The 12,022-nt window shown below is 39.1% G+C and overlaps 1 protein-coding gene across 1 annotated transcript in view; it reads left to right on the top strand.

Moving 5' to 3' along the window:
- LPIN1 (lipin 1) overlaps nt 1-12,022 on the top strand; it is a 176,344-nt gene that overhangs the window by 78,262 nt on the left and 86,060 nt on the right. Inside the window, exons 7-8 of the mRNA XM_030198855.1 lie at nt 2,670-2,799; nt 7,026-7,335. Of these exons, the coding sequence (XP_030054715.1) occupies nt 2,670-2,799; nt 7,026-7,335 (440 nt within the window). The remainder of the gene's footprint in view (nt 1-2,669; nt 2,800-7,025; nt 7,336-12,022) is intronic.

Here is a 12,022-nt window from a genome sequence, read left to right as displayed (position 1 = left end):
GTCCTGTTTACTAAGGTGCGCTAGCGTTTTTAGCACATGCTAAAAATTAGAACGTGCTAACCGTGTAGGCGTCTATTGGAATATTATGGGCATCTACATGGTAAGCGAGCACTAATGCTTAACTTGCATTAAAATGGAAACGTGCTTCTTGCTTGGCTTAGTAAACAGAGCCCAAGGTGTTGCATTGGCATTTCATTACTCATCCTGAAAATAATCAAATAACATAATCATATAACATATGAAACAATACTCAGATCTCTGGCAAGTGGACAGCTAGATAAAAATCCATTCGCAAAGTCAGAAGAATCCTAATAATATGAGGCTTCTGTCATTGGCTGATCTTCACAGACTTAGCAATAGTATTGCTTAAGACTAGACAAGTAGCACATAATTCCTCTGCAGTTCCTGAAGAAATTTGGAATTAACACCAATCATGAGAAGTTATGAATGAATCATTCCCCCTTTACCGCCAATGTCTCACACTGACATATGGATCTAACGCTAAAGAAATCAGGGCATCTAGAAACATCATCTGGCCAGGATGAAGTTCCAAGCACTGTCAGGATGTAAAGTACACCCATCCTGCCTCTGCCTGGGGCTTGGGAGATTTTCTGGAGAGGCAGCAATGGAGACGGCAATACTAAAGAATGGGTAATTCAGAGTATATTTTATTCAGAGTATATTTTATATTAAGACAGTAGCCTTAGCTGCTTAACTAGCATAAAGAAATAACTTCACATGTAACAATAGATTAATAAAAGGTACACTTGCTAATAACTTGCATTTATATTCAACCTTTGCAATGGTGCTATTCTCAGCATTTGTTGTTTTTTTTTAACTATAAAAGTTGCCATGCTCCCTTACTTTTCAAATAATTCAAACTCATATATTAGTACAATTGTCAACAGGGTAAAATCAGAAAAACTTCACTCAATAGATCTCTAATATTGAAGTCTGTCAATAAGTTTTCTCTCTTTCTTTTTCAGTAGCACAATAAAACCAAGGATTCTTTTGAACTAAACACTACTTACATCATTTACAAATCTGCATTATCATACACATGTGCATTAATCCAGACTACTCACAGAGTTGAAATTCACTCCTGTGTCGCTGAAAGCTAAGTAGGCAAAACCCTGTACAATAGATCTTATTGACTTAATTACATTATGTTGTATGATACACACCAAATATACCACTACTAATGAACCCCCCTCTGGTGGAGTTAGTTATTTATTTTTAAAGACCTTTTTCATTTCTGTCTTTTAAATTTATTTAAAGTTTATTTAAATCAACATTAGTAATAAGAGCAGCACTCAAAATCTGGCCAAAGTTTGAATCTGGACAGCCACAGCCAGCAAACCATGGGCCTCTTCTACATTTAGGGTCCTGTTTACTAAGCAGTGTTATAGGCGTGTTAATGTTTTTAATGCATGTTAATCATGTACGTGAGTTAACCATGTATGTGCCTACAATATCCCTATAGGTGCCTACATGGCTAGTGCGCGTGCTAAGTGTAGGCACGCTAAAAACACTAACACACCTTAGTAAACAGGGCCCTTAGTGTCTGGAACAAAACAAACAGTTCCATACAAGGATGGGAATGCAAGACAGTGCAACAATAAACTAGGATTTCTGCAGCAAAAGGCACATCTGCAAGACAGTGTTGTGGAAAACAATCCCTGCTCTTGAATTTCCCTCTCAGCATAAACTGTAGAGGTGTACGTGGTTAACAAACATCAGTCTCCAAAAATTCGCTCCATTACTTCATAGTAAAAGACAGAGATAAAAGAATTTGTCATTTACCTTCTTTATCGTAAAAAGTTTCTTTAAGCTGAGATCCCTGTGTAATTCACAGTCCTAAGATCTTAACTGTGTAAACAATTAAAGTTTATTTCAGCTAGTTTAAAACAACAAAGAACAAAAACGTATTGAGCTTTCAAAGTATGTCTGGAAGAGAGCTTGTTAGGCTTATTCTACACATTCTTCTCTTTTTAGTTCAGATCTGAGTTTAAAGAATAAAAACAGTTTCATTCATCAAATCATCCCCCCATTGGTTCTTCCAGTCTCCATGGCATGGCCTAGTCAGGCAAAAAGCATTGGATAATGAAATGACCAGGAGACAATTCAGTTCCTCAGGGTGTGAGTTGATGTTCATGATAACAATAGTCTGACCTTTTTAGTGAGTGCGTTGGTAGTTGTTTCTTCTCCTTTGCTTACATCTTTGGCTAGGAGTGCAAGATCTCCATGATGGCTCTGGATTTCCTTGAAAAAAAAATCTCAAAAGCAGGTTTAAAGTCTCCTTGTTCTGTTCTCGTATCTCAAACTTGATCATGTTATGATCACTGTTTCCCAGGGGACCCAACACTGCCACCTCTCTGTAAGAAATTCAGTGTTTTGTTTACCAAGCCAGTAGATGCTATTTGAACATTTCATGGTTATGTTTCCCACAAAATGGTTAATGAATTTAGCACTGGAAGGCCTTATCAAGAATTCATTAATAAATAGAAGAAAGTAATTTATTTTTACAGCACAGATTTTTTTCTATGTCCATTTCTGCTACTGTTAAGTTGGCTAACAGATTTCCTGTGTTGCATGTCTCATTAAAACCTTATATTACTGCACTTCTTGCTTATCAGTCATTGCCTTCATTCCCTACTTGTACTGTTTAGTCCCCCAGGATCTCGCCCGCCAACTCCAAAGAGTGATTCAGAGTTAATCAGTAAAACTTCAGAAAGAGGACTGCAGAAAAATAATCCGCAGATGCACTGGGCATGGGGGGAACTCCCTCAGGCTGCAAAGGTAATGAACACATTTCCTGCATTATTGTATCTGTGTGGCTTAACTGTGTTACATTTAGCAAACAGCTATAAATACATATATTCTTTTCATAATTTTGCTAGCAGCATACGGAAAAGCTTAAGATTTGGATTTTCTGCAAGGATCTCAGTCAGCATCGCATTCAAGTACCCATAAAAGATGATTAGAAAGAAATTGATTGCTTGATTGCTAGATTATAGCACTTTACTACACTGCAATTTGAAGTAGAGAAGTCAATCAAGGCCGTTTTAAATCTAAAGTACAATCCAACAAAAAAATGATAGAAATAAAGAACAGACATAAATTAGAGGCATCCAACCATTCATACAACCAGTCTCTTCACTCTCTGGCTTATTGAAAAAAAAAAGGTGCTTTTTGAATCCCCAGTAAAGCAGCTAAGAACCGTGTACAACATTTATTTAAACTCTGTAGCTGACCATAAAACAGAAATGCATTTTCTGTGTAGTTAAATGGTCACCTTAAACCAGTAGGAAGAAACTGGGGCAGAGCTTGTGTGATCTTAGCAGTGGAGAGGAGAAACATAGTGGATTAGAGCTACAAGCTGGAAACTGGAGAAGCCAGAGGATGTCGTTAGGGTGCAGTAGGAACAGAGCTGTGATGTACAGTACCTGTGTGTTTCATAAAATATGTGAGTACCCAGGTAGACAATATGCACATATTTACATCTTCTTTGGGGATTAAATAGATCATTTAATCTGTTTAAAGTCATGAATATTTCAAAGATCCAAAACAAGAAGGAAAGAAGACATCAAACACAAGGAGCCTTCTGAATTGGGTGCATGAAAGAACGGTTATTCATATAGTACCCGACACAGGCCTTGTTTCGGCAGATGCTTGCATCAGGGGTCTATCAAAAGACATATACATAAATTAAAAACATACAAAAGTATAAAAATATATCAAATTTGAAAACATAAAAGGCAATGGCAATATAATAAACAAAAATATTACTGTATATATATAATAACAGAAAAAGCCTTGCAGTCCAAATTCTTGTTTCTTCAAAAGACAAACAGCAGTTGTGCACATTCAAAACAAAGGCAGAGAAAATAAAGGCTAAAGAGTTGGCGTTCTAGAAATATAGAAAATCTCAAGAAGAGGAACACGGGGAGGAATACCGGATGAAACTGAAAGAAGCCAAGAGAGAGGTACGTCTGGCGAAGGCGCAAGCGGAAGAACAAATGGCTAGAAATGTAAGGAGGGGCGACAAAATTTTCTTCAAGTATATTAGTGAAAGAAGAATGACTAAAAAGGGAATTGTGAGACTAAAAGATACAGCGAACCGCTATGTAGATAATGATGAAGAAAAAGCCAATTTGCTAAATAGATACTTTTGTTCTGTTTTCACTGAAGAAAATCCTGGAGAAGGACCGCGAGGGACTGGCAAAAGTACACCTGAGAATGGAGTGGATATAGCACCGTTCACGGAAGAGAGTGTGTATCAACAACTTGGAAATCTAAAGGTGGACAAAGCCATGGGACCGGACAGGATCCACCCCAGAATATTGAGGGAGCTGAGAGAGGTTCTGGCGGGTCCTCTTAAAGATTTGTTTAATAAATCCTTGGAGAAGGGAGAGGTTCTGAGGGACTGGAGAACGGCGGAGGTGGTCCCTCTTCACAAAAGTGGTGATAGGGAAGAAGCTGGAAACTACAGGCTGGTAAGCCTCACTTCGGTTATTGGAAAAGTAATGGAAGCGATGCTGAAGGAAAGGATAGTGAATTTCCTGGAAGCCAATAAATTGCAAGATCCGAGACAACATGGTTTTACCAGAGGGAAATCATGCCAAACGAATCTCATTGAATTCTTTGATTGGGTAACTGGAGAATTGAATCATCGACGTGCTATAGACATAATCTACTTAGATTTTAGCAAAGCTTTTGACACGGTTCCCCACAGGAGGCTCTTAAATAAACTAGATGGGCTGAAGATAGGTCCCGAAGTGGTAAACTGGATTAGGAACTGGTTGATGGACAGACGACAGAGGGTGGTGGTAAATGGAGTTCGCTCGGAGGAGGGAAAGGTGAGTAGTGGAGTGCCTCAGGGATCGGTGCTAGGGCCGATTCTGTTCAATATATTTGTGAGTGACATTGCTGAAGGGTTAGAAGGTAAAGTTTGCCTATTTGTGGATGATACTAAGATTTGCAACAGAGTGGACACCCGGGAGGGAGTGGAAAGCATGAAAAGGGATCTGAGGAAGCTAGAAGAATGGTCTAAGGTTTGGCAATTAAAATTCAATGCGAAGAAATGCAAAGTGATGCATTTAGGGAGTAGAAACCCACGAGAGACTTATGTTTTAGGCTGTGAGAGTCTGATAGGTACTGAGGGGGAGAGGGATCTTTGGGTGATAGTATCCGAGGACCTGAAGGCGACGAAACAGTGTGACCAGGCGGTGGCCGTAGCGAGAAGGTTGCTAGGCTGTATAGAGAGAGGTGTGATCAGCAGAAGAAAGGAAGTGTTGATGCCTCTGTACAAGTCGCTGGTGAGGCCCCACCTGGAGTATTGTGTTCAGTTTTGGAGGCCGTACCTTTGTTTGTGCAGCGCTACGTATGTATGCTTTGTAGCGCTATAGAAATGCTAAATAGTAGTAGTAGTACCTTGCGAAGGATGTTAAAAAAATGGAAGCGGTGCAAAGAAAAGCTACGAGAATGGTATGGGATTTGCGTTCCAAGACGTATGAGCAGAGACTTGCAGACCTGAACATGTATACCCTGGAAGAAAGGAGGAACAGGGGTGATATGATACAGACGTTCAAATACTTGAAAGGTATTAATCCGCAAAAAAATCTTTTCAGGAGATGGGAAGGTGGTAGAACGAGAGGACATGAAATGAGATTGAAGGGGGGCAGACTCAAAAAAGATGTCAGGAAGTATTTTTTCACGGAGAGGGAGGTGGATGCTTGGAATGCCCTCCCGCGGGAGGTGGTGGAGATGAAAACAGTAACGGAATTCAAACATGCGTGGGATATGCATAAAGGAATCCTATGCAGTAGGAATGGATCCTCAGAAGCTTAGCCGAGATTGGGTGGTGGAGCAGGTGGGGGAAGAGAGGTTGGTGGTTGGGAGGCGAGGATAGTGGAGGGCAGACTTATACGGTCTGTGCCAGAGCCGGTGATGGGAGGCGGGACTGGTGGTTGGGAGGCGGGAAATACTGCTGGGCAGACTTGTATGGTCTGTGCCCTGAAAAAGGCAGGTACAAATCAAGGTAAGGTATACACATATGAGTTTATCTTGTTGGGCAGACTGGATGGACCATGCAGGTCTTTTTCTGCTGTCATCTACTACTAATATGTTAAACAAAAAATATATAAAAATGTAATGTAGATGTCTGTCTTTCAGCGTTGCTGTTTCCTCATGACCATGATTTTTGAAACTTTCAATTTAGTTGCAGCACACAATATGTTAGTCTGTTGATATTTGCATTACCAGGGACACTGATTTGTTGACTGCGGAGGCAGGTGCCCCCACACCAAAATGCAGATCTATGTCAAGTCCGACTAATTAAAATTGCTTTTTACCCTTGTTTTGGAATTGTATTGATTCCTCCCCCACACACATTTATTTCTGTTCTGTTCACTGGTTCTTGACCCAGTGTTCTAACCACTAACCAGGGTTGTCCAACATTAATCAATCCAGTCGGGTTTTCAGGATTTCCCCAATGAATATGCATGAGATCTATTTGCGTGTGCTTTCTCCATTATATGCAAATAGATTTCATGCATATTCATTGGGGAAATCCTGAAAACCCAACCTGGTGAGGACCGAGGTTGGACACCCCTACACTAGACTGTTCCTCCACTCAACTTGTTTTCTCTGTTTGTCATCCTTTTTCACACATTACTCACTTTACCTTTTCTCTTCTCCCAATCTAATCCTCCATAATATTTCCCTTTTTCCCCCTCACTCATCTGTTCTCTTTTTCCACCTCACTCATCTGTCCTTTCATATCCCATTCTCCCAAAATCTTTCTACTTGCTCTTGTCTTAGTAGCAGCTCTCCCTATCTCTATGGCTTTGCTTCTCCTTCTACTTATTCATTTCCATTTTGAACAGGTAAAATTTTGTTAGTGCCAACTGAAGCTGTTTTTTTTAAAAATATAACATTCACTAATTTTACTGTCAACAATGCACTGATTAAATAAGTTTTATATTAGCCATATTGACTTTTTGTTTTGTAAATTTCTTTCATAGTCTTCTAAGATAAAAGAATCCAATATGATGAGTATCGATCTTTCAGAAAACACTTATTTCAGAGTTATTCAAGGCAATGTATCTTCAGAGCATAGTGAATTCTTGTCCACTTCAGCTACTCAAGATGAACCAAAATCTGTGATATCAGAGGAAACTGAACCTGAACATGTACCAGTATCTGTAAATGAGATGAACACTGAGATCCTGGAAGCAGCAGGATCTCCTGCCCCAGCAGATGAAGAATCAAACCAAATTATAGTTTGTGTAAGCCAACCAGAGAACAAAACAGATTCACCAGCCAAAAAAAGAGGTAAAATATCTGATGTCTTCAGTGTTGTGTCTTTATTTAATTATTAGATCATTCTATAAGGCATTTTTTCCCCATTTTCCCCTGCTCCTTTTATGCTTCCAGCTTAACTATAACTGAATTGTACTGGGAAAAATACAGGAATAAACTTCCGTACTATCCACACAGTACCAGATAAGTAGAAGTTGTCAGAAAGGCACAAGAACAATCAGAAGATGTTATCAAAGGAATCTTTATTGTGGAAATAACCCAACATAGCCGGGTTTTGGCATAAATGCCTACATCTATGGTCTAAAACAAAATTATTATAAATAAAATCTATTAAAACAAAAACTTAAAAAACATATAAATAATTTGTTAGTCAAATTAAAACTAATTTGTTACTTACAAACAAGTGAGACAAAGCCCTTGAATTCTATAACAAATTAACCCATGGAGGGGAATTTTTGATAAGTCCAAGTCTGAATTGGGACATTTTCACATTACGTCCAAATAAACTGTCCATGTTAGAGTCATTTTTGAACAGGAAAAAGGCCGGGTTTCTGTGTTGAAACTGTTTTCCACATTGACACATCCAACTTATAAATGTCAAAAAAAACAGGCACAAGAACATTTGTCTGGCATCATTTTAAGAGAAATGACCAGAAAGTCATCTCTGCAGATCGGAGGGGCAGCCTAGTGGTCAGTGCAGTGGACTTTAAACAGTGACACCCAGTACAAGTCCCACCATTAACTCCTTTATTTTGTATTGTGAGTCCTCCAGGAACAAAATAAAACCTACTGTACCTAACTATACCCAATTACAGTCACCTTCCACCCTGCAAGTGTTTCCTCTATTTAGGTACAGTAGGTAATTTGGTGGCTTTGGAGGACTCGCAATTCCCAACTCAAATGTACTAGGTAGGGTGGTCACTGCACTGACCACTCCTGGGAGCTACTGGCTACTCTATTGGGTATGTGCCATAATACCTGATGCTGTTGTAGTGCCTGATATCCACTTTCAGTTACTACTACTTATCACTTCTATAGCGCCACAAGGCATACGCAGCGCTGTACACCATACATGAAAAGACAGTCCCTGCTCAAAGAGCTCACAATCTAAATAAGACAGGTAAACAGAACAACTAAGAGGTAAGGGAATTAAAGAGGTGGGGTACAGGGCAAGTGAGTAAAGGTTAGGAGTCAAAAGCAGTGTCAAAGAGGTGGGCTTTTAGCCTGGATTTGAAAACGGCCAAGGACGGGGCTAGATGTACAGGCTTGGGAAGTCTATTCCAGGCGTGAAGTGCAGCGAGATAAAAGGAATGGAGTCTGGAATTAGCAGAAGAGGAGGAGGGGACAGACGAGAGATTTATCTACAGAGCGGAGTATCCGAGGGGGGGAGTAGGGAGAGACAAGAGTGGAGAGGTACTGGGGAGCGGCAGAGTGAATGCACTTATAGGTCAGTAAGAGAAGTTTGAATTGAATGTGAAAATGGATAGGGAGCCAGTGAAGTGACTTGAGGAGAGGGCTAATGTGAGCATAGCGACTTTGGGGGAAAATGAGTCGTGCAGCAGAGTTTTGGACTGATTGAAGAGGAGAGAGATGGCTAAGTGGGAGGCCGGTGAGAAGCAGGTTGCAGTAATCTAGGCGAGAGGTAATAAGTGTGTGGATAAGGGTTCTGGTAGAGTGCTCAGAGATGAGGGAGATGGATTTTGCTGATGTTATAGAGAAAGAAATGACAGGTTTTGGCAATCTGCTGAATGTGAGCAGAGAAGGAGAGAGAGGAGTCGAAGATGACCCCAAGGTTATGAGCTGATGAGACGGAGAATGAGAGTGCTATCCACAGAAATAGAGAAATAGTTGCAGTTCTTAGAGGGTAGGAGAGTGACAGAATCCACTGGGGGATTAAGGAGTCAGCAGATCATTCAAAGCATCTTTTTTTTTTAATTGGACGTGATTGAAATGGGTGTACATAAAAATGTATTACTTTTTTGACTTGGGTGTGTCTTCCAGTTCCATTATCACTGAGCAACATCCTAATTTTGGGCCCACCCAAAACTCGGCCTCTTACCATTTGGATGAAGTCAGTGGAAAACGTCCAAATTCTACCTTTTCAAAAATTACGATTTAGAAGTTTTCAGTATATGAGATGTGTTGTTGGTGTGTTTAGACGTCTATTTGCTTTGAAAGTGAGCTCCTTAGTGTCCAAATTTGCATGCGGTGGTATAGAATAAGGGCAGTTGTGGATGCAAATTGATAATAATTGGATGTTAATTCAACTTAACAGCCAGTTGGTTATAATTGGAATTGGCACCAGTTTGTAATTGTGCACACAACTGCCCTTAGTCACTATTTTCTAAACTGCACGCACTAATTTAAGGGTGTGCATTTGTAGAGGGAGTGTTGATGTGGGAAATGCACACTTAGTCGCTATTGTATAATTTCAGTTATGCGTGTAATTGGCGATATAGAACTAGTGCTGAGCGCTTAGTTTCTGGGTGCCTACATTCGGGTATCATTTACAGAAACTACCCCAAGACCTTGTACACTCATATAAAGTGGATAGGAAAATGTTAGGTACAGTTGTGTATCATGAATATTTACCCCACAAATTACTACAGAAAGTTCATACACAGGTTACATAGCATCGCATGTGTATTCTGTTTTCCACTCACAAATTGGATACTACTTGATCAATTAAAAAAATAATAATGATATGAATTATTTTGACAGCATGATAAAATACATTTAATTAATCTGTATATAATATTTTGTGTCTGTGAGCATCTCATTTCATAAATATACATCAGCTTTTTATAAAGTGACTTACATAAATAATTTTTTATATAAAAAATATATTGCAGCTGGCTTACGTTCCATTAAACTCTTTAACATAAATTTCTAAACGCCGTTTGGGAAAGAAAATAGTTTATCATTACTTAAAGAAAACTATTTAGAAACGTCAAAAGAATGAATAATCCGTACCTGCCTTCAACAGCAGGATATTGTGCACTAAAAACACAGAGGTACTACCGCAACTATTATACCTGCAGTTCTTAAATAACCACCATGATAAAAATAAGAAAACACTGGTGGTCATTTAAGAATTGAGACAGTTTAATTGATGCTTAAAGCTCATTCACTGCCTGTAGGAGATGTCTTGACACTAAGCCTCAACACCTCCATCCCAGGCCTGACCAGGAGGTCAGGTGCTAGACAGTACTTCTATGAATCAGATTTTGAGTGCTCTTGGATATCCGAAAAGGAGACAAGGGGTGTTGTCTTGGAGGAGGAATCCACTGGTCTCCTTTCAGATTCCTTCCCACCTCATGAGAGATGCAGTCTCCCTCATAGGCTCTCTCATTCATTGAGTTTCAGACAATGTCATCCTTTGGAGACAGAGGATGAACTCAGGGCAGAAACATTGGACATCCTCCAGTTTGACAACCCTCTAAGGAAATTGTGACAGAGCTCGTTCACAGAATCCTGAAGGTGATGCAGATTAGAATGTGTAAGACTCCTTTATCTGAAACTCCCGTTAACAAGAAGGTTGACTGTATGTTTAGCGTTCAAAAGACTCTGGGATTGAAGAAGTTACAGCTTCTTATTTCTGAGGAGGTTGGATCTGCTTTCTAACAAGCCAAGATTAGGAAGACTCGCTTCTTGGTGCCTCTAGGGAGAGAGGCAAAGACCTTGAAGTCTCTTGGGAAGAAATTATATCAGATTGCTATGCTAACATTTTTCAAAGCATCCTACTAGGTTGTCATGGGCATGTACTTGCAGAGCATTATGCATAGTATAGTAGTCTGCTAACACTCTCCCTTGGAAGAAGACCACCGACCTCATAAGTTAGTAACCAAAGGTAAAGGAGTGCACAGAATACATGGAATTTGCGACCTATGATATTTTCAATATGATATTGAGATCATCTGCATTGTGGCTTGGAACCTTATTTTACTGCATTTACTGCCGGAATATAGCGCACCTAGAGATCTGTGATGAAATCCAGGTGTATTCTATAACAATGGGTGTAACTTAATTGACTTAACAAGCTAATCAGCATTGATTACAGCACTTAAGTATTAATGAGCACTAATTGGCAATAATTAGAATTTAAGCACACAACTCGCTAAACGTATGAAATGCACAGTTCAAAAGGGGCGTGGCTGTGGGCAGGGAAGCGTGTTTTCCGTGGGCATTCCAAAATTTATGCACATAGTTATAGAATATAGCCCAGTGTGTGTAAATCTAAATATAATCCAATATCACCTTGGATACATGGCTTATACACAAATTTTAAATTTTATTTTCACTTTTTTAAATACAAACATACATTCAATCATGGTTTGCATGAACCTGTTTTGATTTTAATAAATTTATTATATTAATATTTTTTATCTATTCTTTTTTGGTTAACACATAATATTTCACAGCAAAAAAATATGTCTGTAATTAGAATTTATTTGAACAGTTTTGTTTTGAATATATTTGTTGTCCATATGTAAAATGATTTTTCTATTATTTATATGTGATGTTGATTATGTATTTTTATTATTGTTTTTTGTTAGACCCCTGAGGCAGGCGCGTTTGAGCGCTGAAACATGGCCCGTGTCGGGTTTTCTTTTATTAAAGATTGTACCAGTTCTTGAGGCCCTTTTGTGATTTTTTTTTTTTTGTTTGCTAAAGGTATCTAATACTACCACACTTACAT

The sequence above is a fragment of the Microcaecilia unicolor genome, chromosome 3 (genome assembly GCF_901765095.1).
Source record: "Microcaecilia unicolor chromosome 3, aMicUni1.1, whole genome shotgun sequence".
Taxonomy (NCBI): domain Eukaryota; kingdom Metazoa; phylum Chordata; class Amphibia; order Gymnophiona; family Siphonopidae; genus Microcaecilia; species Microcaecilia unicolor.
This window is presented reverse-complemented; position numbering and strand designations above follow the sequence as displayed.